Below are 26,781 nucleotides of genomic sequence, written 5' to 3'. Positions count from 1 at the left end.
ATGAGGAGTGGGAGAAAAGGAAACCAGTTACTCCACTTCACCTGGTCATAACACTGGCAAAAGGAAACAAAACATAGTTAGGACACCTTGTAAGTGACCTCCTTCTCCAGCAATGAACAACAAACATGAAATATTAAAACATCATCTGGAAGATCCATAAGACTTCAAGACCAGGTCCAACTTCACAACCATTAATAATGCAGTCTCTATGCTCTCCTATGGTTGCAATATTAGTTACAATATGTTGCAAACTGCAGTGAGGGGATCACTTCTGAAGCACAAGCATCACAATATACCCCCAGAGAAGAACAAGGAGAATTGCCGCCTGACCATACACAGTGAACACCCTGGGGAGAGTCTTTGTCACCCTTATCCTCCTCAATATTCCAGCATCGTGTTCTTCTATTTTTATTTTCCAAATGCTGATTCCCTTTCAAAGAGAGTGATAACTAAGTGGTCTGTGCAGAAACCTTCAAGTCAGCCAAAAGTCCCTTATCACCTCCACACTAGTGGAAATAACTAAAGAAAGCAGCAAACTCATGTAAAATCCCAGCAAAGGCCAAAATAAATCAACCAGCACCCAATCTGCAAACATTTACAAATCCCTATAAGCACTGCTGGTGGGATGTGCTCCATGCTGCTCAACTCGAACTCAGCTGCAAATAATTTTAAAAGGATGCTGGTTTTGGAACTCTGTGCTCCAAAATGGCACTATGGGCATTAAAGTTATGTCAGACATCAAAGTCACAACTGCCTTGCCCTGCATACCTCTACTGAATGTACACTGCATATACATTAAGACAAGAACCAATACGGTCTCAAATACAACTCATCCTATAACTGTGCAAATGTCGCAAATGCCATTTTTGAGCTCTCAGAGTATTTGCAATACCTGAAAAGTTGTGACTGTTGAGTACAATTTCTCACCCCAAGTCTGTAAACGTTCTAAATAAAAACTGAAAGAACAGTGGATGCTGTAAGTCAGAAACAAAAACAGAGGTTGCTGAAAAAGCTCAGCAGGTCTCGCAGCATCTGTGAAGAGAAATCAAAGTTACCGTTTCAGGTCTGGTGAACCTTTCTCAGAATCGGACCCAAAACACTAACTTTGATTTCTCTGTGCAGAGACTGCCAGACTTGCTGAGCTTTTCCAGCAATCTGTTTTTGTTTCTGTAAATGTTCTGATAGGCATTGAATTGACATAGAAATAACATAACCTGTATTATATAGATGGCTTTAAATTGACAAGTACATAATTTATTACATTTTAAGAGAATCTAATTTTTTCATTGAGATGCCAATTGGGATTGACCAATTTTCATTACATGATCAAAGAAGCCAGGGAAACTATGGATAATACTGTAGACATCCCTACAGTAATTTGCCTTCATGCAGTGCAGTCTCAATCTACAGATATCTTTAATTATCTCCTGGTCATTGAATAAGAAATGCAAAAAAAACCTCATGGAATGATCCAACTAATTGTAACCATGTTACGCTAACCTGTGACAAATCCTCAAATATTTGCTTCATGATGTGAAGTTGCCAATAACCTCTAGCCTAACACTCTTGTACAAAAGTTTGAGTTCATTAAATTGTGTTCAAAAATGCACAAAATCTCCATACACAATGATAAAGAAGAAACATTTTAATGGGTTCAAGTTAAGAACACAGAATCTTTAGAAAAAGCCAAAATTTTAGTTTACTTTAATCTACTAATTTTAACAAAAATGATGCTTGATATCAATAGTGAGGCTAGGAATGGAATAATATTTCTTCCACTCACCAATATGCAAAGTTTTCAGATAAATTATGTTGATGAACCTGACTTGTGTATGCTTTTAAAATTGCGGAATGAATCAATTTTTACAAAGCCACGTGCCTTGTTTCAACAACACAAATGTTCTTTTAACTTCGATACTTAACTTCAAACTTTCCACTTGCTCAATATAAACGTTGAATTTCTATGTCCTTAATATTATTTGTTCTTTGCATTTGAGTTGTGACGATGGTGTGCCTTTTAAGAGGTTATTATGTCCTGGTTTCTTTCTGAAGAGAGTTTGAATGTGAGGTGCAGAGCTAGTTACTAAAGACCACTTGAGTAAACAGCTGGGGATGCTATTGTTTTTTTTAAATGCAGCCTGAATAGGTACGACCAGCTCTCTCAGATCACGATTTCTGAATACCACAGAAGCTACTTAGCACAGTTCGAAGCTTCAATGAATGCCTCCTGGCTGCTACTCTCTCTGAGTTTTCTCTTGATGTTTCTTTTCCTCATGGATCACAGAACTGCATGTGAAAACCTGTGTCTGAATTTTACTTTTTTGCCCACACATGTATTTATGGGATGTTACTATGTTGGAACAGTTAATTAGTAATAGTTACTGTATCTATTGTTCTGTTAAGTTTTCCAATAGAATTAAGTTATTCTAAATTCATCTTTCTTTGGTTGCATTTTAACCATAGTGTTTAAACAAAGTGTGTTTTGCTTAAAGTTGAGTAGTTTGACCAGTCGCATTACATCAGGGACAGAATTTTTTTTTAAAAGGCAAATAAAAAGTAAGAAAAAGTTAGCATCTAGGTTACCTTCTTAAAATATTTTGAGGGAGTCTGGTCTGGTCTATAACAGGATCAAAATAAATAAATATTGATCAACGGTAAATTTTAGAGAATTCTTTCCTCTGCTAATTAGAATTGCACATATGGAGCAATTATGTAAATATTTGTGAGAGATACTCAGTATGGAATTTGTCAATTAAAACAAAATTGTACTTGTGCACTATGAGGCACTGAAGCACTTTAGAAGCAATTAGGTATTTCAGTGTTCAGAAATGAAGGAAATGCAGCAGCAAATTTGCAAACAGATAAACAGTAATCTACTTATTGTGATGTTGCTTTGGGGATAAATACTGGCCAGAACAAAGGGGACAACTTCCTTCCCTTCTTTGAAATTGCTCCATGGTTTTTGTTTTCTTATTCAACTGAGAATTTAGATTAGGCTTTTTGTCTGAAAGATGGTACTATTCAATATTACAGCATTCATGCAATACTGTACTGCAGTGGAACTTGAACAAACAACGATCTAACTCAGGTGAGAATCTTGTCCATTAAGCCATGAGGAAGCCTTACTATTTGGCTTAGCATGTTATTGCCCATTGCTGTGTTATTTTGTTTTTCTACCAATGCCAAAAACTTATACGCAAAAACTTGACAGGAAATGTCAATGCACAACACAACCTTGATGGAGTTGCTGCAGATTGTGATTTGCATACTGTAATCAAAGAATCCCACTGGATATTTCCCCCACCGCTAAAAATTTTTCCCACATATTTTATTTGAGTGAAAGTGAAATAGCAAATGTAGATAAGTTGTTAATTAACAATATTTAATATCCATCATGTTCTTGTCATTTTGGAAACATCTGTTCCTAGCACATATTCTGATGCCGTCAACATACAACTTCACCATACACAATTAAGGGCACAATTTAACACTAGTGTAAGATGGCAAGTGGCTGGCAAAATAACCATTGTGACCAACGCCAAATAACCATTTAGGCTTGCTGAGCAGGTGACAGGTACACCCACTCAGAACCCATTCTTCACAGATCATGCTCTGATGACATCATTTGGTCTGACTTCAATTTTGACATTTGTATTCAGGGTTTTCATTTGATGGGTTTAAAAACAAACCATCTATGTTGTTCTGGTAGCAAGGTTAGATCTCACGGAATACAGGGAGAACTAGCCATTTGGATACAGAACTAGCTCAAAGGTAGAAGACAGAGGGTGGTGGTGGAGGGTTGTTTTTCAGACTGGAGGCCTGTGACCAGTGGAGTGCCACAAGGATCGGTGGTGGGTCCTCTACTTTTTGTCATTGACATAAGTGATTTGGGTGTGAGCATAAGAGGTACAGTCAGTAACTTTGCAGATGACACCAAAATTGGAGGGGTAGTGGACAGTGAAGAAAGTTACCTCAGATTACAACAGGATCTTGACCAGAAGTGGCAGATGGAGTTTAATTCAGATAAATGCGAGGTGCTGCATTTTGGGAAAGCAAATCTTAGCAGGACTTATACACTTAATGGTAAGGTCCTGGGGAGTGTTGCTGAACAAAGAGACCTTGGAGTGCAGGTTCGTAGCTTCTTGAAAGTGGAGTCGCAGGCAGATAGGATAGTGAAGGCAGTGTTTGGTATGCTTTCCTTTATTGGTCAGAGTATTGAGTACAGGAGTTGGGTGGTCATGTTGCGGCTGTACACGACATTGGTTAGGCCACTGGTGGAATATTATGTGCAATTTTGCTCTCCTGCCTATCGGAAAGATGTTGTGAAACTTGAAAGGGATCAGAAAAGATTTACAAGGATGTTGCCAGGGTTGGAGGATTTTAGCTATAGGGAAAGGCTGAACAGGCTGGGGCTGTTTTCACTGGACCGTCGGAGGTTGAGGGGTGACCATGCTGTTTTCCATGCTGTACATCTCTATGATTATAATGAACATGTGTGAGAAAAATATACCTTTTTATATACATGGCGGATTTTCTCAGCTGAAAAAAGTTCAGAACGAACAGAACAAACATTAAAGCAGAGTGACTGTTTTTGGAAAAAGCAAAACTTGTTTTGGAAGATAATGGCAATAGCAAATAGTCAGAAATTAATTCAGTGAAGATGATAACCTGACAGGTACATGTTATTAATGCAGAGATTGCAAACTGTACAGAAATTGCAAATTAGTTCATTACCTGAAAGCTTCAGAATGCTATTCTCTGACAAAATAAACTGCATAATGACACTTCTTTGTCAGTAAATATATAAATTCAGAATTGGTCATTCCACTGACTAAGTTACTCTTCAATTGGTTTCAGTGGCAATTCAATACAAAATGTGTTTTCTCTGGGGCCAATCTGAAGATCCTGTGAAGTGAGTGCTTTATTGTAGAATTATAGATATCCCATTACAAAATGGCTACTTGAGCATTAATTGTCTATTATATATTGGATAAACTCCAGATTTATACCAGAAGTATATTCAGTGAAACATTCAGAAGTGTCACTCATCCTGTTGGTTCACTACAGCATTGTGAGTACTGCACTTCTCTCTTGCACTTCACCTGGGTGTGGGATGGTGTGATGACAGAGGAAGTGTCTGTCTGGCTAAAAGTGGTCTTTAATTAAATTTCAAGAGGAGTGACTCAAAACTGCTGCACAGGTTCTTGAGAGAACGCATGAATTTAGGAAGCTGCCATCAGAACTTCTTTAATTCTATGTCAACAAGCCAAATGCTTGAAAAAACAGAATTAGAATTCAGCCTTAGGTATTATTAAGATTGTTCATAATATTTAATGAGTAGTGTTGTATTTTCGATTTTAAATCAGTGACAAACAAGCATTAACAAAATTCACTTTGCTCAGTGCACAGAATGATAGCACTTAGTCTTTTACAAAAGGGATAATATACCAACCATATGTCAATTCACTGATACTAAGGTTTCCTTCAAAAGCACATTCAAAAACAAAACTTGTATAGCACCTTTAATGGAGTTAAACATTCTTCACAGAAGTATTATGAAACAAAAAAAAGGACACAAGTGCACATATACAGGTACTAGGATAGATGACTGATGTTTAATCAGACAGGGAGATTTTAAAAAGCATCATAAACCAGGAAATCAAGATAAACAGATGGAGAGGTTTAAGAAGTTCTGAAGGGAATTTCAGAACTTAGTGCTTAAACAACTGAAGGCATGGTCATTACTAATAGAGCGATTAATACTAGAGATGCATAAGAGGTTATAGCTGGAGTATTGCAGAGACTTTAAAGGATTATAGGGCTGGTGGTAAAGGCACAAGACATTTGAAAAGAAAGATCACCTTTTCAAATCAAAGCATTGTCAGACTGAGATCCAATGTATATCAGTGAACATAGCTGTACAGGACTTGAAGCGAATTAGGATATGGGTAGAGTTTTTAAATAATTTAAGTCTATGGAGGATGGAAGATGGAAGGGTGACTGGGGGAGCATTGGAATGAGAAGTAATAAAAGCATTCATGAGGACATTCATCTAATGTTCAATTACTGCATATTCTAATAGGTAGAGAAATGGCATGACATCCATAATTTCAAATGTGTATATCCATAATTCCCAGAGAGCTGGTGCAAACTGTTTGGTGAAAATTGAATGTAATACTTCTCAGCCAAGAATTGGGCAGAAATTTGTAATTCCCTCATATTCTTAGTCATTTCTTTCAATACCACATGGTTTAGAAACAAAATACTTACACGAGTAATATTTTAATCTACATTTCTATATAGAAAATCAATCTATGTTTGGTCATCAAATCATAGAATCCTTACAGTATGGAAAGAGACCATTTGGCCCACTGAATTCACACTGAGCCTCTGAAGAGCATCACACCCAGACCTAGAACCAATCCCTGTAACCCCTCATTTACCTCAGCCAATTCACCTAACCTGCTCCACTTTGGACTGTGGAAAGAAACTGGAACAGTGGAAACCCATGCATACAAAAACAGTGCTGAATGCTGGAACTGAACTCAGGTCCCTGGTGCTGTGAGGCAGCACTGCTAACCACTGAGCCATCACATGAACCATAATTGTAGGAAGGCTTGAGAATTCACGTGGAAATATTGGGGAATCATTGAAACTGCTACATTATCTTAGCTCACCCATGCTATTGGTTTATTAGTAGTATTCACTGGATACAGCATAGAAACTTGTACAACATTTTCTTCTATTTTTACCAAGACAAAGCAACATTTGAAATTACACTCCCTACTTGTCCACTGTACTTATTCTGTAAAATGATACCAATTAGTTACATGCACTTCAAAAGAAAATCAACTTTTTTTCTGGCTAACTGGGCTCCACTGTACCTGTTAGTTCCCTTTTAATATTCGGTAGGTTCGCAGGACAGGAATTGCTGATGGTAATGGCAGGAGCTGCCATTCCTGGATTATTGTAGACATCTAACATGTTGCCAGGCACAGGTAACTGAAACATAAAAGAATGACATGAGTTTTGTGCATGTATAATAATCACTCATTGTTACTAGGGGCAAAATTAATTGGCATATGGAAAAGTATCAGCTAATAATGAAAGTTGGTCAACTTTTAATGAAGGCAAATTGCAGATATTTAACCTGATTAAATACTTTGACTGCATAATGGAAAAGCTTGATGAGAGTAATGCAATCAGTGTGTATATGGACCTACAAAAGTTTGGCAAATGGTCTCGTAATAGATATTCAGCAAAATTAATGCCCATGGGATTACAAGGACAATGGGGCAAGGATAATTGGCTAATAGAGAAAAGACAGAAAGCAGTGGAGAAAAGTTCTTCTCAGATTGGTGAAGAAAACTGCAGGATCCCCCGGAGGTCAATATTAGAACCACTGAAAATTCCCTTTTTTTTTAATATCTAAATCTTGAGCTTTGCAAACTGCCGAGTTCTTCTTTCACTGCCTTCAACTCCACATCCATTTCTTTGGCTGGGACTCTTCAATTTCAAAAGACAACAGTTCAAGCCATCTCACTTCCATGCTCACAACCATAAACTAGCCACCTCCCAGGCCTTTTATTGGCTCCAGACCTTTTCTTTAGGAATTGCCATTGTGTCATTAGCAGTCTTTTTTTGGCTTTCCTAACTCACTTCAGTGTGTTTTACTCTGAATTTGCAACACCCCTCTCCCACCCCCAGATCCAACCCTAACACTTATTTTTTGAAGGGAACCTCACTGCATCAGACCAGCGTCATTTCTTGTTGTATCTTGCCAAATGCACCTCATTGACTATCTGCCTGACTCTGTGACAACCCTCACACCTGCCTCTCACCCCATCTTATCATGCATAATTTTGAGAACAACTTGCCACTCACCAGATTTTTGCTAAAACGCCAGCATCCTTGGCACCCACACCACAGTTAATAGTCCACTGTGCACCCGAGGAGCAATGGCATTCCGAAGTTGCCCTGCTCAGTCAAGGATAGATTCTAAAGTTGACCGAGAAGGGAAGGATAGCATTGTGCTTCTCGGTCAGGGCTCTGGAGTTCCTGGTCAAGTGAGTGGTTTACACAGTCGGAGTCCTCTTCCCAGAGCACCTGCAAAGGAGACCAAGCCACGGGTCCCAGGCAACCTGGTCCAAGGTGTTCAGCAGGGTCAGTATGATGGTGTGAAGGAACAACCAGCAATGTCATAAGAAGGTCAGTGACCTTCTATTCCACCAGGGCAAGTTCTCTTTGCTACCTCACATTCATTGCCTTTGTTACTGCACTCACTGAGGCACATGTCTTCTACCACTCTCAATAGTGCCTGCAACTCTTTGCCTCCCTCACCACTGGCCTCTGCATGCCTCCACACCTTACCGTATTTCACCCAGCGCTAACAGCTATTCACCTACTTTAAACTCACTCAATCCCTCCCTTTCTCTCATTCCAGAAGACAGCCACAAAAGGGTCCATGTGGGTAAGGTGATGCCCGGCACTGGACTCCTCATCCTCCAAAGATTGCATCTTGGCCTTCACAGCGGAAAACCAGACTGCCCCTGCGGGGTGCAGAGACTTCAACGTCGCTCCACTGCATCTCTCACATGACCCTGCGATCTATCTCATTCACTGCCTTCAAAACACTGGCTGTGATATCTTCTCTCTCTTCTATCTTGCAGGTACTGCAGCATTTCCTCAACCTCAGAGGAGAAGAGTTCCGATGTTGAGGAGAAGACACCAGCAAGGCTGTATCCTGTACTCCCAACCAGCTTGGATGCTGGCACCTCAATGAGAATGTCACATTTAGAAAGAGTGGGAGTACCTCACTCTTCCTGCACTCTCACTGATCTCTCTGTCTTTGGGCTACAGTGATGCATCAAAGCTGAATACAAGCTTGAGAAAGAGAACCATAACTTCTGAATATCTATTTAACAGTCTTGCATTCCCAACAGAGTTAAATTTCAGACCATTACCTCAGTCCTCATTTTGTTTCTTTTTCTTTGCTTATGTTCATTTTACTTTCTTGTTTTTCTCTTTAGCTCTTCACCATTCTGCCATTCACACATTTTCTAGACATATGTTTTGTTTCTTTACTTAGTTTATTACTATTTCCTTTGGCCATCAACACCTTTTGCCATTTCATTTCTCCTGTTTTACATCCTTTTGTTCCTTTCCCTTCCTTCCCCCTTTTCACTTGGTATTAAATATGTTTCTCCACAAATGCTGCCTGACCAGTTGAATATTTCCAGTATTTGCAGTTCTTATTGTCTATTATTAATGACCTGGATTTGGGTATACAGTGCATAATTTCAAAATTTGCACAACCCTTGTAAATGTAGTAAGCATCAAGCTGCAGCAGAGATTTATGGGAAAGTTAGAAAGGATGAAGAAACGAAGGAAGCAGGGATTATATTTCAAGCACAGATGGTCAAGAAAGAGACTTCATTGAAGTGGGCAAAATTAAGAATGATTTTGGTATATTCATTTATAAGAAACCATTTCCTGAAGATGATAGAATACAGATGTAAAACAACTGGCAAAGTTGAGAGGCAACTTGAGGAAATTTTTTTTTAAAGGCAATTAGTTTTTGTTATCTGGAATGCTGACTTAAAAGGTAGCGGAAGCAGATTCAATGTTAACTTTCAAAAGTGAATGGGTTAAATCTTTAAAGGGGGAAAAAATACAAGAAAGAACACAGGAGTGGGATTTATTGAATAGTACTATTAAAGAGCTGGCACAGATACAATAAACGAAATGGCTTGCTTTATAGTAACGTTCTACTGAGATAGTGAGATCTTCACAAAAAAAACCCAAAAGGTTTCTGTGACAGGTAATCAAAATAATAGAAATTTTTCAAACAAAATAGCTATAAATCTATGTGGACACAAACAGATGCATCGAAACTCAGGATACTGCTTGAGATGACTGGCCTGCTACATTTTATGAGGTACTTAAATTCGTTATGTCAGAAACACAGATAAATGTAAGTTTCAACAGTGTTTCCATCAACCGCAATTCTTTTTTGCAACTATAAAGGCTTTTATTTAAAAACAGTCAGTCAGGCCACTAGAATGTACAGAGGTACTTTCAAAGGTAGCTTTGATTACTACCACATTAATGTCCAGTTAAATTGGATTTTCCAAGTATTATCATAATTTATGCAGCCTTGTTAATCACAAATCTGAGCAGTTTGATAAATATATTGACAAGCCTTTCACAGCATGCAAAAAAAGCCTGTGTATTTGCACAGTGCCACATCATGAGTCTTCAAAGCGCCAAAGAGTGTTTCAGATACAAGGAATTGCTGTGAAGTTCCGTCATGCAATTCTATGTGTGTCAGCAAGTGGCCATTTTTGCAGACCATAATATCCCGTAAATAGTATTAAAGATAAACAAATAGATCATTTACTTTTTGACATGACTTCAAAGTTATAATTGTTTTGAAGCTGTTAACATTTCCTGCTTTTGGAAACAACAAAATGGATAAGCTCCATGCAATGTGGTTATGACACAGTGTATTTCTTCACTCATTATCTGACATTACACTTCAATATTTGTGTGTCTCAGACTAGTGTTGTTGTACTTTAAATGTCATGAAATAAAAAGAAGTACAACACAATCATAGATACTAAATTATTTTGTTATTCTATGTTTGAATGATGAAACATTTTTTGAACTTAATATTTCACAGTAAAAGAAAAATTGTACACAAGGACTATGCGTATTATTGATGTAGTACTTTGTTCAAAAAAGGCATTTAATTGAGGTTTTCTCCTCAGAAGCATTCATGAGGAAAAGTTAGTATCCTAAGTAACAAGTGTTACAAGTGGCAGTATTGTTTCCTGGTTGGCAGGATATGACAGGTAATTTTTCATGTGATACGTAGCTTCCAGCACAATATTACATGCATTACATATACATCAGAAATTTAGAGTAAGCCCATACACAAAACAGAACAATGGCCCCAAACTTAGTTAAATGCATTCTACACATGAACTGGTTTAAAAACAAAAATTCTGATAATGCCAGTTTTCTTTGTCTAGAGAGACCTCGATTCCAGGCACCAGAGCGAAAATGTAGCAGCATATCAGAAAGCTAACGGAAAGGAGAAGAGGAGAACAATAAAGTGCTTCATGTGGGGAATGAGCTGCCAGAGGATGTGGTGGATGCAGATACAGTTACAACATTTAAAAGACATTTGGATAAGTACACAAGTAGGTGAAGTTTGGAGGGATACGAGCAGGCAAGTGGGACTAGTTTGGGAACATGGTTGGCGTAGATTAGTTGAACGAAGCGTCTGATTTCATGCTGTATGATTCTATGGCTATGACTCTAATCCAAATTGATAGGAGGTACAAAATTACCGTATTAGCCATTGGAATTCCTGGGTCCATCAGTCCAAGGATGTCATCATTATAACTTGACTCTAGGCTAATAATGTCATCGATGACATCATCCATCTGTACCAAGCAGCAGGAAAAGAGCATATAAGAAATAAAGGCCTCAGATCTGCCAGGATATAGTGATTTTTAATTTTAAAATCCTTTGAACTATTCATAGTAATATCATTTTTCAAGCAGATTCGTTTATAGCTTTGAGAGAAAAATGTGAGATCACACTAAGCTTGGTTCTCTCATCTTAGGACTCGTTAAAATTATCACCATCACAGCCATCTGTTACATCAGTGTTCTTTTTATGAACAGAAAATTATAAACCTAATTTTAACATTAGTCATTAGTCATCGGGCTTGCCAAATCATTGTTTGCCATTCCATTAAAATGCTAGTTCTCTCCTAATGATAATCTGTTAATTAAGTGAGTTTCAAACTTTATGATGTAGACTTCCATTCTTACCCCAGTATTCTGCATCAAGTTAGACTGACCTTGATAGAATTCAGTCCATTTTCATTCTACTGACTATAAATGGCAAAGAATTTAATTCTCAATCGGATTTAGATAAAAGCACACATCTGAAAGGTGAAAGGCACATTTTGGTAATAGTAGGTTATATTTGAACCTGAACTATGATCCTAAATGTAAAGGGGCTCTGTATGAAAACAGCTGAAAAGGTGTCAATTGATTCATAAAAAGTATGGTACCCCACGTGATTCTCTGCAACTTGCAGTCCACTAAATAGGCGGGTAAGGAAAACTGGTCATTAACAAAAGGAGAGTTTTAGAGGACAGGCTAAACTTTCATGAAAGTGTTGCATTTTGAGAAGGATCTTAAAATGAGAAAAATAAAGATGGTAAGGCATGAGGAAGGCGTGAAGGCATGATACCAGTATGAGGCGAACAAAAAATGTGCCATTCATTGTTATACATTGCCAAACCAAAACCAGTCCTAAATGATAACATACCTCACTGTAATGAGAGGTCACCAACCTAAAACATCACCCCACTGCCGGAATTGCTGATTGTTCTTCTGTTTTTGCCTCACATATAATTATTTATTTTTAATACATACATTCTGATATGAAATGGCAAACTCAAAATAATTACAGGTTTTAACAACTAATGTAAGGCAACACATACAGTAGGTTTCACTTAAACATTAACATTTGTAAGTTACTTTTATTACCATTTTCATTTCCGGTAACCAGACCTGCAAAATAAAATAAAAAGTATTAGATATTCTGTGAAAACTCCCCAAAGACTTGGGGTTGTAGTTAATTATATATATTTAAATTATAATACAAATTCAGATAATTAACACTTAGCATTACCTAACAAGCCTCGCAAGAACTAAAGCACAATACAATTAACATCAAGACAACCTTTAAAAGCCTCGCACAGAGAAATTAAATAAATGCCTTTTTTTAAAATTACACAACCCATTGAGGAAACTGAATACCATACCCAACCTTTTGATATGTAACTTAAAAATGTAAAGAGGTGAAGTGCAAAACTTGTCAGTATATTGCAAAATCACAATGTTATGAGTAAAGGGAAATGTAATATGGGGTTTCCACTAGGTTGTGCTGTTCTCTTCCGTGTAGTTCACGTGAAACCAGTGCAAAAGATTAAAGAATTTCAGGCACATAACACAGGCAGTGCCAATCGAATTTCTGACAGCTATTGTGCAATACCCTGGTCCCTCCCAAAACAGCCAATTCCCAAAATTAGATGAAATACCATTATGAATTTCTGTTAATTGCCTCTCTTTGGTGGGTCCAAGGATTGTGTTCAAATTATTTCCAATATGGATATTTACAGATAGTGAACTAGACTGTGATGAAAATGCTTACCTTTGAGATTAGCCCATGTTTGGCTTTAGTAATCAAACTGCACCAACTTAACACTGAAATATTTATGTTATATATTTTTGTATATCAAAAAATATATTTTCGAAAGCAAAAATGTATACTTATGGTGTTAATACTTTGTCTAATTCTGTTGGTTTATGGCAAATATTGAGAAGGAGGAGAAGGGTTAACTCCAGAAAACCAATGCAATTTGGATGCAATTTGCACTTGGATCATCAATTATGTCCAAAATAGACACTCCTTACCTAGAAACACATGTAAATAAGCTTTACTGTTGCTGTACTGTAAAGCATTAACAAATTTAAAATAAACAGTCCACTCAGCTATTGCAAACAGTGCAGTAGGATGTCTTCAAACACTAAAACTATCTTGTGTAGAAAAGTATACAGTGCTGATCTATAAACAGTAGATCCTCCTCAGCACTTTGTTTGTTCTGTTTGTCATCTTTGTTGGGCTTACATTTGTTTCACAGAACAGTCCTTATATGTTAATTTCTTTTAAACTGTTCATTGCACTGAATGGCAACTGGTGCATAAACTCATTTATAAATTTTGGCAAAGTTAACATTGGCTTCAATTCCATTGCTAGTAAATCATTATATTTGTGTTTTTATCTCTTCATATTGCATTTTCCATAAGTTTAATTCTTTATTTAAGGACAAAATATTTCACAGATGATAGCATTAAATAGCGCATGTATGTGCTAATAAGCATTCTGTAATCAATACATTAAAAATAAGATACAAAAGCATTTAATGTAATTAAGTAGAACATTCAATATTAATTTTCAAATCAACCAGAGGTGATATTGGTAAACAATGTTCCTCTTTTACAATACTTTGAATATTGTGTATACTTTAAATTAACAAAGTAGGTATTGGATGTTTAATAGTCTGTCACTTTCTACAAATTATCACTTAACAGTAATGATCCTCTAATCATGGGCTGTTCTATTAATGGTTGGATTATTTCCTGATATAAATAGACAATATATTGATACAGATCATATATAGATTAAAAGGTTAGACCTCTAAAAATACCATTTTCATTATAGGATTACTGAACTCCACTGGGAAATTTTCTGCAGAGTGATTATAATGGATTGGTAACAGTGAGTAATTTTAAAAACCTGTACCGCACAGGTCAGTTTGGGCTGTCTAGATGCTACAGAAACTTGGAATGGGTTGGTCAGTCATCTTAAATCATGGACAAGGATGAGCCAATATATACTATTGTTACATTTCTTGAGGACAGACTTTTTAAAAAGTGCAAATCGACAGTATGCCACACCCTCAAACAACCAATTTTGCCACTGCAGGTATTTTACCAGACATAATTGTAATGGCAAACATACATGTTCAACCCAGTGAGATTTACTGTGTGAGCAGCAGTGCCAAAAATATAAATATTTTAGAAACACAATGTTTTACAGTGACTAAAATCCTGAGGTAGCTTTAACAATTTATTTTTTGCAACTTCATGTCTATACTTAACATCAAACATAAATTATGTTCAGTTAAATTATGTGTGGTCAGCACTGCTGCCTCACAGTGCTAGGGAACTGGGTTCGATTCCACCCTTGGGCGATTGTCTGTATGGAGTTTGCATGTTCTGCCCATGTCTGTGACGGTTTCCTCTCGGTGCTCCAGTTTCCTCCTACTGTCCAAAGATGTGCAAGTTTGGTGTATTGACCATGCTAAATTACCCCATAGTATCCAGGGACGTGCAGGCTAAGTGGGTTAGCCAGGGAAAGTGCATGGGATAGGATAGGGGGAATGGGTCTGGGTGGGATGCTCTTCAGAGGGTCGGTGTGGACTCGATAGGCCAAATGGCCAGCTTGCACTCTATAGGAATTCTATGATAAAAGCTGAACTGTTTTATGATGATTAAACTTTGTTAGAATGAGAATCACTAATCTACAATGCTGTCATTTTTGATACATGCACTTCAATAAGAGGCTTTCTCAACTTTGGGCCCCCACATTTGTACAAATTTGATTTTAACATTTCATTACGTTTTCATTCTTGTATTCAAGGAGGCAAAATATTATTAATTAACATAAATGTCACAATATCAAACTGCAACAAAAAGTACAACATTTTCAAGATAATTTTATCTGAACTATGCAGGGCTGATTTTAAAAGATGAATTGATAAACAAACACTAAACGTTACCTTTAAGTCAATCATACGCTGCTTAATGATTTACTTTTTAACTATTAACTCAATATTTACTGTAAAAAGATTTTAAGATTACCTCTTTTTCACAGTTTGAGCTGATGTTTAGCATTGCCATTGGGCTGTTAGGTGCACTGCTTCCAGTACCTGGAGGCATGGCATGATCACTTGGTTGGTTAGAGCAGGGCATGCTTAAGGCTTGGTTTGTCAGCTTGTTGCCCAGAGTGGTTGACAGATACTGCTTTACCTGCTGCCTTTGGGCTTGCTGAATGTGGTATTTGGTTGGGTTTTCAAGGTGGGTTTGCACCTGCATGTAGAAGAGAATTTCTTTTAGAAATCAGTCTTATGCTTTTATTTGTTGCTATTATTAAAGCGTAACATTGCGCACAGTTGTTGTGGTTCTGTTCGCCAAGCTGGGAATTTGTGTTGCAGATGTTTCGTCCCCTGTCTAGGTGACATACTCAGTGCTTGGGAGCCTCCTGTGAAGCGCTTCTGTTATCTTTCCTCCGGCATTTTTATTAGTTTGAATCTGCCGCTTCCGGTTGTCAGTTCCAGTTGTCCGCTGCAGTCACTGATATATTGGGTCCAGGTTGATGTGCTTGTTGATTGAATCAGTGGATGAGTGCCATGCCTCTAGGAATTCCCTGGCTGTTCTCTGTTGGGTTCATCCTATAATAGTAGTGTTGTCCCAGTCAAACTCATGTTGCTTGTCATCTGCGTGTGTGGCTACTAAGGATAGCTATCCTTAGTAGCCACACACGCAGATGATAAGCAACATGAGTTTGACTGGGACAACACTACTATTATAGGACAAGCCAAACAGAGAACAGCCAAGGAATTCCTAGAGGTATGGCACTCATCCACTGATTCAATCAACAAGCACATCAACCTGGACCCAATATATCAGCAACTGCAGCCGTCAACTGGAACTGACAACCGGAAGCGGCAGATTCAAACCACTATAAATGCCGGAGGAAAGATAACAGAAGCGCTTCACAGGAGGCTCCCAAGCACTGAGTATGTCACCTAGACAGGGGACGAAACATCTGCAACACAAATTTCCAACTCGGTGAACAGAACCACAACAATGAGCACCCGAGCTACAAATCTGCGCACAAACTTTGAATTGTGCACAGTATAACAAAAACCTACGCATAACTGTGAAGATCTTCCTGGCCAACAAGTGAGACACTGAGGAATGAAACAAAATGGCAACAAAAATTCAAGAGTATGTTCCTTCAGAAAACATTATTAGGAAGAAACTTCAAAGTAGTTACTTTATTGCAAAATTTTAGAAGAGCATCACAGTTTGTGAATCTACTCTAGTTGAGCTACAAGAAAGGCTGCAAAGCTGCATATAGTCTTACGATTTTACTGATTTCAAAAATGTTCCTTCAATGGGATAACAAAGAGCCTTTAACTGCAAAGCCATACAGTTTTCACAATCATGAAGCCAATTGTCATATATTAAGTTACAAAATTAATTTACATTCTAATTCAATAAAATGCCTATTTGCTGATAGTTCAGCTGCAAGTAACTGTTCAGCATTGATGAGCAGTTCTTTCATGAGTTGTATGCATATAAAATTTGTTACCTTTATTAGTTCCTTTGGAAATTGAAAAGGCTCTGCAACAGATACCATTAACTATATATAATTAGAAGATAAGTAAGTCAGGAATATCAAAACTGAGAGTAATAAAAAGTGAGTAATGTCGCTTTCAAGGGCTACTGGAACAGCTAATTCAAAACAAAATACACTGACCATTTAAAACACTTTTCTTTAAAACTTACCTTATAATGATTAAGTTCCAACATTTCAAGTATGATGAAACATCTACTAGAATTTTAAAGTAATCAATATGTGTTAGAAACGCAGCCACACTTACTCCACTCAAGGAAAGTGATAGCTTTTGACTATGATGAAAAGATGGTTTATCAGTGGCCTAGATTAAATTGAAAAAATAAGCCAATGGTCTTATAAAACGAAAGCTCCCTTAATTAGTTATGCATATAAAGACATCAACAGCACACAGAAGCAGCTTTCAAGATGCCATGGTAGTTAGCCATATAAATTAAAAATGATTTGCCATTAGCTGTTTTTACACAGCTTTGACGTCATTGTTTTTATGCATAAAATTGGTTCTTTCATGGGAGACCATGATTTTTTCTTGACTGATAATTGCTTCAAGGCTAATTCATTTTCTCGTTCCAGTCCCAAATTTGTAAGTCGATGAGTGAACAATGATCACAAAGAAACCTTTTATCAAAAATAAAAAGAAAACGCTACAATGAATAAGTTGGGCAAAGATCTAAATATTATGAAAAATGTTCAAATAGATGCACAATCATCTCCAAAATCTTTTACTTGTCCTTTTACTTTGTTCATCCAAGTTTACCCATTCTTTTTTGTCCCATTACAAGCTGTCTGTTGGTTTGTGGACTGGACAATCTGACATGGAGATTTTACCAGAACTCAGCACTATGGCCTGTTATGTCAAACTGAATAATATCAGTTTTTCTTTATCTTAAAATTACCTTGATTCTCCCTGTCAATCCACCTTAAATCTCCACCTTGAACTTGGAAAACCAAAATTAATCAGGTGAGTCAGATGAGTAACAGTAATCTAAATAAAACATATTCATGTAGTTTGACAAATTGTTTATTGCCTCTTTATCAGATTGTCAATCTTAAAAATAGATTTTATTGAGGAAACTTCTGATTTTGGAAACTACTTTTTGGTTTTCAGAGGCTCCTTTTTCTTTATCACTAACTACTTTATTATGTGATACTATCACTTAGTAACAATATCATCTATATTTCTGTTGATATAGATTCTGTGGATTTGGACTCACACAAATTTATCCCCAGTAATTATCACTGTTCCCACTGAACAGAAAGCCACAAGGTACATGAATTTTTTTAGACACTACAACAGTTAAATCAACACAAGACAACAGGCATACAAATGTTTAAAAAAGACTGACACATTTCCATGGAAATAAACACTACTAAATAAATATTTGTAAGACTGAACCATTGTCCTATGTTCTCACAACAAAATTGCTCACTCATCACTAACTCCATCCCTCTCCCTGACAACTGTGAGAGACTGAAACAGATTGTTTGCAACACTGGCAATACATCTGATAAGCTTTGGGCGAGCTTTCAATGTCCCTTATCCACATCCCCACTAAGATTGTTTATTGCATCTGCCCACTTCCTCAGCCCTTCTGCTGATGAGACCCTTTTCTACCTCCAGCCATGACTGATCAAATTATTTCTAACTGATTACCTTTATTCTACCTTCATATCTTAATGTCATCCAAAACTCTTATCAATATCCTAAAATGATGCAAAAACCTATTCACTGCTCACCACCGTGCTCATTGGCCTACAACCACTCTGACTTGAGCAACATATATTTCAAAAGGGGTGTAGGTTTGCTCGCTGAGCTGTAGGTTTGATATCCAGATGTTTCATTACCTGGCTAGGTCATCAGTGGTGACCTCCAAGTGAACGAAGCTGTTGTCTCCTGCTTTCTATTTATATCTTTCTCCTGGATGGGGTTCCTGGGGTTGGGTGATGCAATTTTCTGTTCATTTTCTGAGGGGTTAATAGAAGGCATCTAGATCTATGCATTTGTTTATGGCGTTGTGGTTGGGGTGCCAGGCCTCTAGGAATTCTCTGGCATGTCTTTGCTTAGCCTGTCCCAGGATAGATGTGTTGTCCCAGTCGAAATGGTGGTTTTTTTCATCCATGTGTAGGGCTACGAGGGAGAGAGGGTCGTGTCTTTTTGTGGCTAGCTGGTGTTCGTGTATCCTGGTGGCTAACTTTCTTCCTGTTTGTCCTACGTAGTGTTTGTGGCAGTCGTTGCATGGAATTTTGGGTCCGCTACGTAGATAACACCTTTGTCATCACAAAACAAAACAAGATAGAAGAGACATTTAACATCATCAACAACACCCTCACAGGCATAAAGTTCACCAAGGACAAAGAAACCGACAACAAACTCTCATTCCTGGACGTCACAGTTGAAAGAAAGGACAACGGAGAACTACAAACCTGCGTATACAGAAAACCGACAAACACTGACCAAATACGTAACTGCACCAGCTACCATCCCAACACACACAAACGAAGCTGTATCAGAACACTATTCCAACGAGCCACCACACACTGCAGCACAGATGAATTTCGGAAAACAGAGGAGAACCACCTATACAACATATTCAAGAAGAACGGATACTCAAATAATACAGTGCGCAGATTCCTCAAGAACAAACCACAACAAGCAGACTAAACACAGCCAGAAACCCCTAACTACCTTACCATACATCAAAGAAGTTTCAGAAATGACAGCCAGACTACTAAGACTCCTCGGAATCCTAGTAGCTCACAAACCCACCAACACTCTCAAACAAAAACTAACAAACTTAAAAGACTCAATACAACCCATGGACAAAATCAACGTCATCTACAAAATTCCAGGCATCCAGAACGCCTCTTTTTCCCTTTTTTCTCCACCATTGCCCACCTCTTAGGTAGAACAAAACCAGCACACGAAATCTCTGAGAAGACAAAACTCTTATTCAAGTAAAAACTTAGGTCCAATTAGCTAGCTAGTGAATTGATCCTCTTCTATCACATTGTTGTCAATGGGATAGCCAATAGAACAATGAGAAAGTCAGCTTCTTCTGCTCTTGAAGATTGGACTCTTGATCCACAGAATTTGTTCTTTAGCTTATTTTTACTTGGTTTCTATTTGTGAGGCTTAGTGGTTTACTTGCACTATCATCCCAAACCAACACATTAACTATCTACCAGAACCACTACAGCTCCCTTCTCACCCAATGTCACCCTGACTTTTCTATTTGGCGTAGCCAGATGTTTTTGCCATTTACAGGAAATCCTGAAATAAAATAACATCACTAGTACTATGCCATATTCAGAAGGTCTCTGTGCACTTGGGAAAGCATTGTGAATCCAGGGGTATCCTGTGTGCTGCACATAGCTTGATTGGTGTGATAGCAGACAAGTCCTCTTCCTCCAAGATCATCAGAGAAGACCACTGCATTAGATTTTGTCAGCTTGGTTTCAGCTTACCTCCAGATTCAGTTCAATCTCCATGGTTTGAAGCAACACCCAAGAGTGCAAGAAGAAAGTCACTAACCTACACTGCTCCGCTGGGGTAAGTGGTAGGGTAAGTGGAACCATATTCACTCAGCTACCTCGCAGTCACTACCTCTGCCACTGCATGCACATCCAAGCTCTACTCTCATTGTTGCACTCAACAACTTCAGTCACATGCTTTCACTCACCTCAACATTCCTAAATACTGACCCCACATGCCCTCTGTCCTGCCTTACCACTCACTCAGGACACATCACCCAGCTGCACCAGCATAATCCAATGTCATCTCGCTTAATCTCTCCCTTTCTCTCATTTCAGGAGAAAGGGTCCATAATAAGGGAGGAAGAGCCAGGACAGGTCGTGGGATAACCAACATTGTGCTCCTCAGTAGTTGTATTTTAAACTATTCAACAACACAAATAACATGCTAGGAAACTAAAAGAGCTGGAATGCAAAATTCTCAAGATTCTGTTCTTGCAACCTGTGATATGGTTTGCCATTAAAATTTGCTGGAATCATAGGATCCCTTTGCAGAAGCTAGAAGATTTATAGATCCAAGACTGAAAAACTGTTTATAACATTAGGCAGAAAAGAAAAGTTGCAGATACTGGAAGTCAGTAACTGAACAGAAAATTCAGGATACAGATTCAGAACCAGTCAGTCAGCAGGTAGAGAGGTTGACGTTATAGATGTTGAGCATTTTTCAGATCTCTACTCCACACCGGACGCAGTATCCTCATCCAGCTCCATTACAGGATACAGTCTTTAACAAAATATTAAATGGTAGAAACCAAAACACAAATGCATAAAGAAAAGAGAACACAAACTTTACAAAAAGGATGAAAAATTAACTGCCGTCATATAAAGAAAAGGCTGATAACATTAGCTCAGTTTCACTCTTAAAGACCCTATTTGCTTGATTGTTTCTCTGGCTTTGCACATTCATAGATGCTCTCTTCACAGCACTGAGAACAAGTTGAACAGATGAAGAAAGGTTGTTTATTCTTTAATTAGTACACTCCACTCTCTCCTTTGATAAGAATGCCCAATGTACCATCTGCGATCTGAGCTAAAAATGGGCTGTGGGATGCTATTTAAGGCAATTTAACTTGGCACACTTGTGCTCTCCAATAACTAGTGTTATAATCCAGTGATTCATGGTTCTGTCTAACCTGATCCCATTTCAGTAGCACAACCCTACCCAATTTCCAATGCATCGGATTAAAATTTAAATCTCAGCTACTTTTAGAGTCATAGAGTCATAGAGATGTACAGCATGGAAACAGAACCTCTGGTCCAACTCATCCATGCCGACCAGATATCCAACCCAATTTAGTCCCACCTGTCAGCACGCACCCCATATCCCTCCAAACCCTTCCTATTCATATACCCTTCCAAATGCCTCTTAAATGTTGCAATTGTACCAGCCTCCACCACTTCCTCTGGCAGCTCATTCCAAACACGTACTACACGTCCAAAGATGTGCAGGCCAGGTGAATTGGCCATGCTAAATTGCCCATAGTGTTAGGGAAGGGGTAAATGTAGATGTAGGGATATGGGTGGGTTACGCTTCGGCGGGGCGGTGTGGACTTGTTGGGCCGAAGGGCCTGTTTCCACACTGTAAGTAATCTAATCTAATCTAATCTAATCTCTCTGTGTGAAAAGGTTGCCCCTTAGGTCTCTTTTATATCTTTCCCCTCTCACCCTAAACCTATGCCCTCTAGTTCTGGACTCCCGGACCCCAGGGAAATGACTTTGCCTATTTACACTATCCATGCCCCTCACAATTTTGTAAACATGTATAAGGTCACCCCTCAGCCTCCGACACTCCAGGGAAAACAGCCCCAGCCTGTTCAGCATCTCCCTATTGCTCAAATCCTCCAACACTGGCAACATCCTTGTAAATCTTTTCTGAACCCTTTCAAGTTTCACAACATTTTTCCGATAGGAAGGAGACCAGAATTGCACACAATATTCCAACAGTGGCCTAACTAATGTCCTGTACAGCCGCAACATGACCTCCCAAACCCTGTACTCAATGCTCTGACCCATAAATGAAAGCATACTAAACGCCTTCTTCACTATCCTATCTACCTGTGACTCCACTTTCAAGGAGCTACGAACCTGCACTCCAAGGTCTCTTTGTTCAGCAAAACTCCCTCGGACCTTACCATTAAGTGTATAAGTCCTGCTAAGATTTGCTTTCCCAAAATGCAGAACCTCGCATTTATCTTAATTTAACTCCATCTGCCACTTCTCAGCCCACTGGCCCATTTGGTTCAGGTCCTGTTGTAATCTGAGGAAACGCTCTTTGCTGTCCACTACACCTCCAATTTTGCTATTATCTGCAAACTTACTAACTGTACCTCTTATGCTCGCATCCAAATCATTTATGCAAATAACAAAAAGTAGAGGACCCACCACCGATCATTGTAGCACTCCACTGGTCACAGGCCTCCAGTCTGAAAAACAACCCTCCACTACCACCCTCTGTCTTCCACCTTTGAGCCAGTTCTGTATCCAAAAGGCGAGTTCTCCCTGTATTCCATGAGATCTAACCTTGCTAATCAGTCTCCCATGGGGAACCTTGTCGAACGCCTTACTGAAGTCCATATAGATCACATCTTCACTCTGCCCTCATCAATCCTCTTTGTTACCTCTTCAAAAAACTCAATCAAGTTTGTGAGACATGATTTCCCACGCATAAAGCCATGTTGACTATCCCTAATCAGTCCTTTCCTTTACAAATACATGTACATCCTGTCCCTCAGGATTCCCTCCAACAACCTGCCCACTACCGACGTCAGGCAGACTGGTCTATAGTTCCCTGGCTTGTCCTTACCACCTTTCTTAAACAGTGACACCACATTAGCCAACCTCCAGTATTTGGGCACCTTACCTGTGACTATCGATGATACAAATATCTCAGCAAGAGGCCCAGCAATCACTTGTCTAGCTTCCCACAGAGTTCTAGGGTACACCTGATCAGGATCTGAGGATTATCCACCTTTAAGTGTATCAAGACATCCAGCACTTCCTCCTCTCTAATATGGACATTTTGCAAGATGTCACCATCTATTTCCCTACAGTCTAAATCTTCCATATCCTTTTCCACAATAAATACTGATGCAAAATATTCGTTTAGTATCTCCCCCATTTTCTGTGGCTCCACACAAAAGCCGCCTTGCTGATCTTTGAGGGACCCTATTCTCTCCCTAGTTACCCTTTTGTCATTTGTAAAAACCCTTTGGATTCTCCTTAATTCTATTTGCCAAAGCTATCTCTTGTCCCCTTTTTGCCCTACTGATTTCCCTCTTAAGTATACTCCTACTTCCTTTATACTCTTCTAAGGATTCTCTCGATCTCTCCTGTCTGTACCTGACATATGCTTCTTTCTTTTTCTGAACCAAACCCTCAATATCTTTAGTCATCCAGCATTCTCTATACTTACCAGCCTTTCCTTTCACCCTGACAGGAATATACTTTCTCTAGTTTCTGGTTATCTCATTTCTGAAGGCTTCCTATTTTCCAGTCATTCCTTTACCTGCGAACATCTGCCTCCAATCAGCTTTCGAAAGTTCTCGCCTAATACCGTCAAAATTGGCCTTTCTCCAACTTAGAACTTCAACTTTTAGATCTGGTCTATCCTTTTCCATCATTATTTTAAATCTAATACAATTATGGTTGCTGGCCCTAAAGTGCTCCCCCACTGACACCTCAGTCACCTTCCCTGCCTTATTTCCCAAGAGTAAGTCAAGTTTTGCACCTTCTCTCATAGGTACATCCTCATACTGAATCAGAAAATTGTCTTGTACACACTTTACAAAATTCTTAGATTTTGATGATCTGTATCACCAGAGACAAATACTGACTAGGGAAATCAAATGTCAGACTATTGTCAACTTTAAAATGTACACATTCTCAGAGAGGACAACATGACGTTTAACACTAAAAATGAAGATCTCCAGGAAAATGACTATGGTATCACAAAGGTCAGACAGCAGCAGAAATAGCAATATTAACAAATGTAAATATTTCAGATAACCACACACATTTCCCACCAATTTGGCAGAAAGGTGAAAAACTATCTCCTCAACTGAGTCTGGAAGTGGGTGTTAGATCTGGCAGAGGAGCGACCATCCCCTATTTTTGTTCCAACGTTGCACTGCTACTTCTGAAGCTTTGGTATTTTTCCTGCATTTCATGAAAGATACCAGCTGTGTTCAAGTTCAAGGTATTGTATGGCCTTGAATGATATAATGTTTCAGCTTTCATTTGAAAAGTTGTGGTTTCCTATCTCAACTAACCTCCCAGACAGTGCATCCCAGATTCACATTACAGATTCCTCCTTCTCCTGCCTTTCACCTTTAAATTATGCCCCTTGTTATTGGCCCTTCAACAGCTACTTCCTTTCCATACCGTTCAAGCCACTCAATCTGATACATTTCAGCTGAGTCCCCACAAATGTCACATTCAATTTCTTTTCTTTGATGCAGCTGTTTTATGAACAGAAAATCATTATATTCTAATCAGAGACATTCTGGTCCACTCTTCTCATAATCTAGTCTACTGTGTTCACTGCTCACAATGTGGTCTCCGCTAGTTTTGCGGAAACAAAGCATAGACTGGGTGACCGCTTTGCAGAACATCTACGTTCCGCCAGCAAAAAAGAACCTGAGCTTCCAGTTGCCTGTCACTTTAACACACCACCCTGTTCCCTGGCCAACATCACTGTCTCAGGCTTGCTACAGTGTTCCAACAAAGCTCAGCGCAACCTGGAAGAACAGCACCTCATTTTCCACTTGGACCCTGCACCCTCTGGACTTAATATCAAGTTCAATAATTTTAGGGCCTGAATTCTCCTGCATTGTAGCCCCCAACCTAACCCACCAGGCCTTGTTGTCACCTAGTCTGCTATTACACACTACCTATTGTTAGCCATTAACAACTATTCATCCTCCCAGCCAGATCATTATCCACTTCTTTGTCTGCCCAACTGTTTGTCACTTTCTTTGGGCTCTATCCCCACCCTTGTTTATTCCTTACCCCTTCCCCCCCCCCTATCATCTGCATATGAACTGACATTTTCCCAGCTACCAACATTTCTGAGTAAGGATCACCAGATCAAAAACTTTGATTCCTCTTCACAGATGCTGCCAGAACTGTTGAGATTTTCCAACAACTTCTGTTTTTGTTTCTGATTTACAGCATCTGCAGTCCTTTTGGTTTTTATATTCTAAAGTTGACCACGATAGAATCATCTGCCTTTATAACTTTAAAAAGCACATGCCTATTTTCAGTCCTTCATTCATTTAAGACAATGTAATTTGACATAGAATAAATAATGAGTGGTCATTATTTTTCTTAAGTGGCCTTTATTTTTGTTTCTGAATGCTTCAGAAACACTTCGGTTTAGATTGCTAGTCACTGTTTTTTTTCAAAAAGAAGGTATGCTTACAAAGATAGGTTATAGGTTTTTTCCAATTAATTGAACTTAATTGGAAAATATTACATTACTTAGAATGAACAAAGCTCCTCAGATGTTTGATAGCCATTCTCTTGTGCTATTTTTAAGCTGTAATATCATGTGGAAGATAGGAAAATTCTGTTGCAAGAATTATTCTCTGTGGGCAGAACGTTTGTCACAAATGTTAAATTCACTACCAACATGAAAAAGGTCTTTTAATATTGTTCAGTTATTGTGAATGATGTACACATAAGGGGACTTTAACTTGGTGTTGGTATTTTGCATTTTCTTTCAAGCGATGAACAATTTCCCAAGGCGTTGTGCACAATGAGTCACAGGAAAGTGCAGCTTCAAGTAGTTATGGATTCAAGGTCAGAGGATAAGTTAACCCCATGGAAAGAGGTAGGAAGAGGAAAGTGACATATGGGAAGGAGAAAGAGGGAAAGGTACAGGGAACAAGGGGTGGTAAAGGGGAAGAGGGCCTATTTTCTTGTTTAGTGGAAGAGGGAGCAGTGAAGGTCATTGCTATGTCAGAGAATTCTAGATGTCATTATGTTTCTGAGTGGCAATGGAGTTATTGAAGTATATTACCTGTTATTTTATTACTCAGGGTGGAAATTGGTAAGTCCCATTTTACTGGTCAGAGAGGTAGACGAATGAGAGGATGAAGCTTGAACTTTGGCAGGAATCCTTTACCAAACAACACCAAAACAAACCACTTGCAAAACATTTGACTTTGAGAGGCTGGAAAT

General features: G+C 38.6%; 1 protein-coding gene across 6 annotated transcripts in view; it reads right to left on the bottom strand.

Moving 5' to 3' along the window:
* LOC140483843 (microphthalmia-associated transcription factor-like) overlaps positions 1–26,781 on the bottom strand; it is a 293,041-nt gene that overhangs the window by 18,556 nt on the left and 247,704 nt on the right. For 4 of the 6 annotated variants that reach the window (XM_072582541.1, XM_072582539.1, XM_072582542.1 and 1 more), the window contains 4 exons: positions 15,510–15,737; positions 12,570–12,593; positions 11,355–11,450; positions 6,885–7,002 (listed from right to left, as the gene is read on the bottom strand). In XM_072582541.1, the coding sequence (XP_072438642.1) occupies positions 6,885–7,002; positions 11,355–11,450; positions 12,570–12,593; positions 15,510–15,737 (466 nt within the window). Of the gene's footprint in view, positions 1–6,884; positions 7,003–11,354; positions 11,451–12,569; positions 12,594–15,509; positions 15,738–17,222; positions 17,314–26,781 lie in introns of those variants that run through there. The other 2 variants (XM_072582543.1, XM_072582544.1) reach the window with 2 other exon arrangements.

Source organism: Chiloscyllium punctatum, chromosome 12 (genome assembly GCF_047496795.1).
Source record: "Chiloscyllium punctatum isolate Juve2018m chromosome 12, sChiPun1.3, whole genome shotgun sequence".
Classification (NCBI taxonomy): Eukaryota; Metazoa; Chordata; class Chondrichthyes; order Orectolobiformes; family Hemiscylliidae; genus Chiloscyllium; species Chiloscyllium punctatum.
Note: the sequence above shows the minus strand (reverse complement) of the source record. Positions and strands in the feature narration are given on the sequence as shown.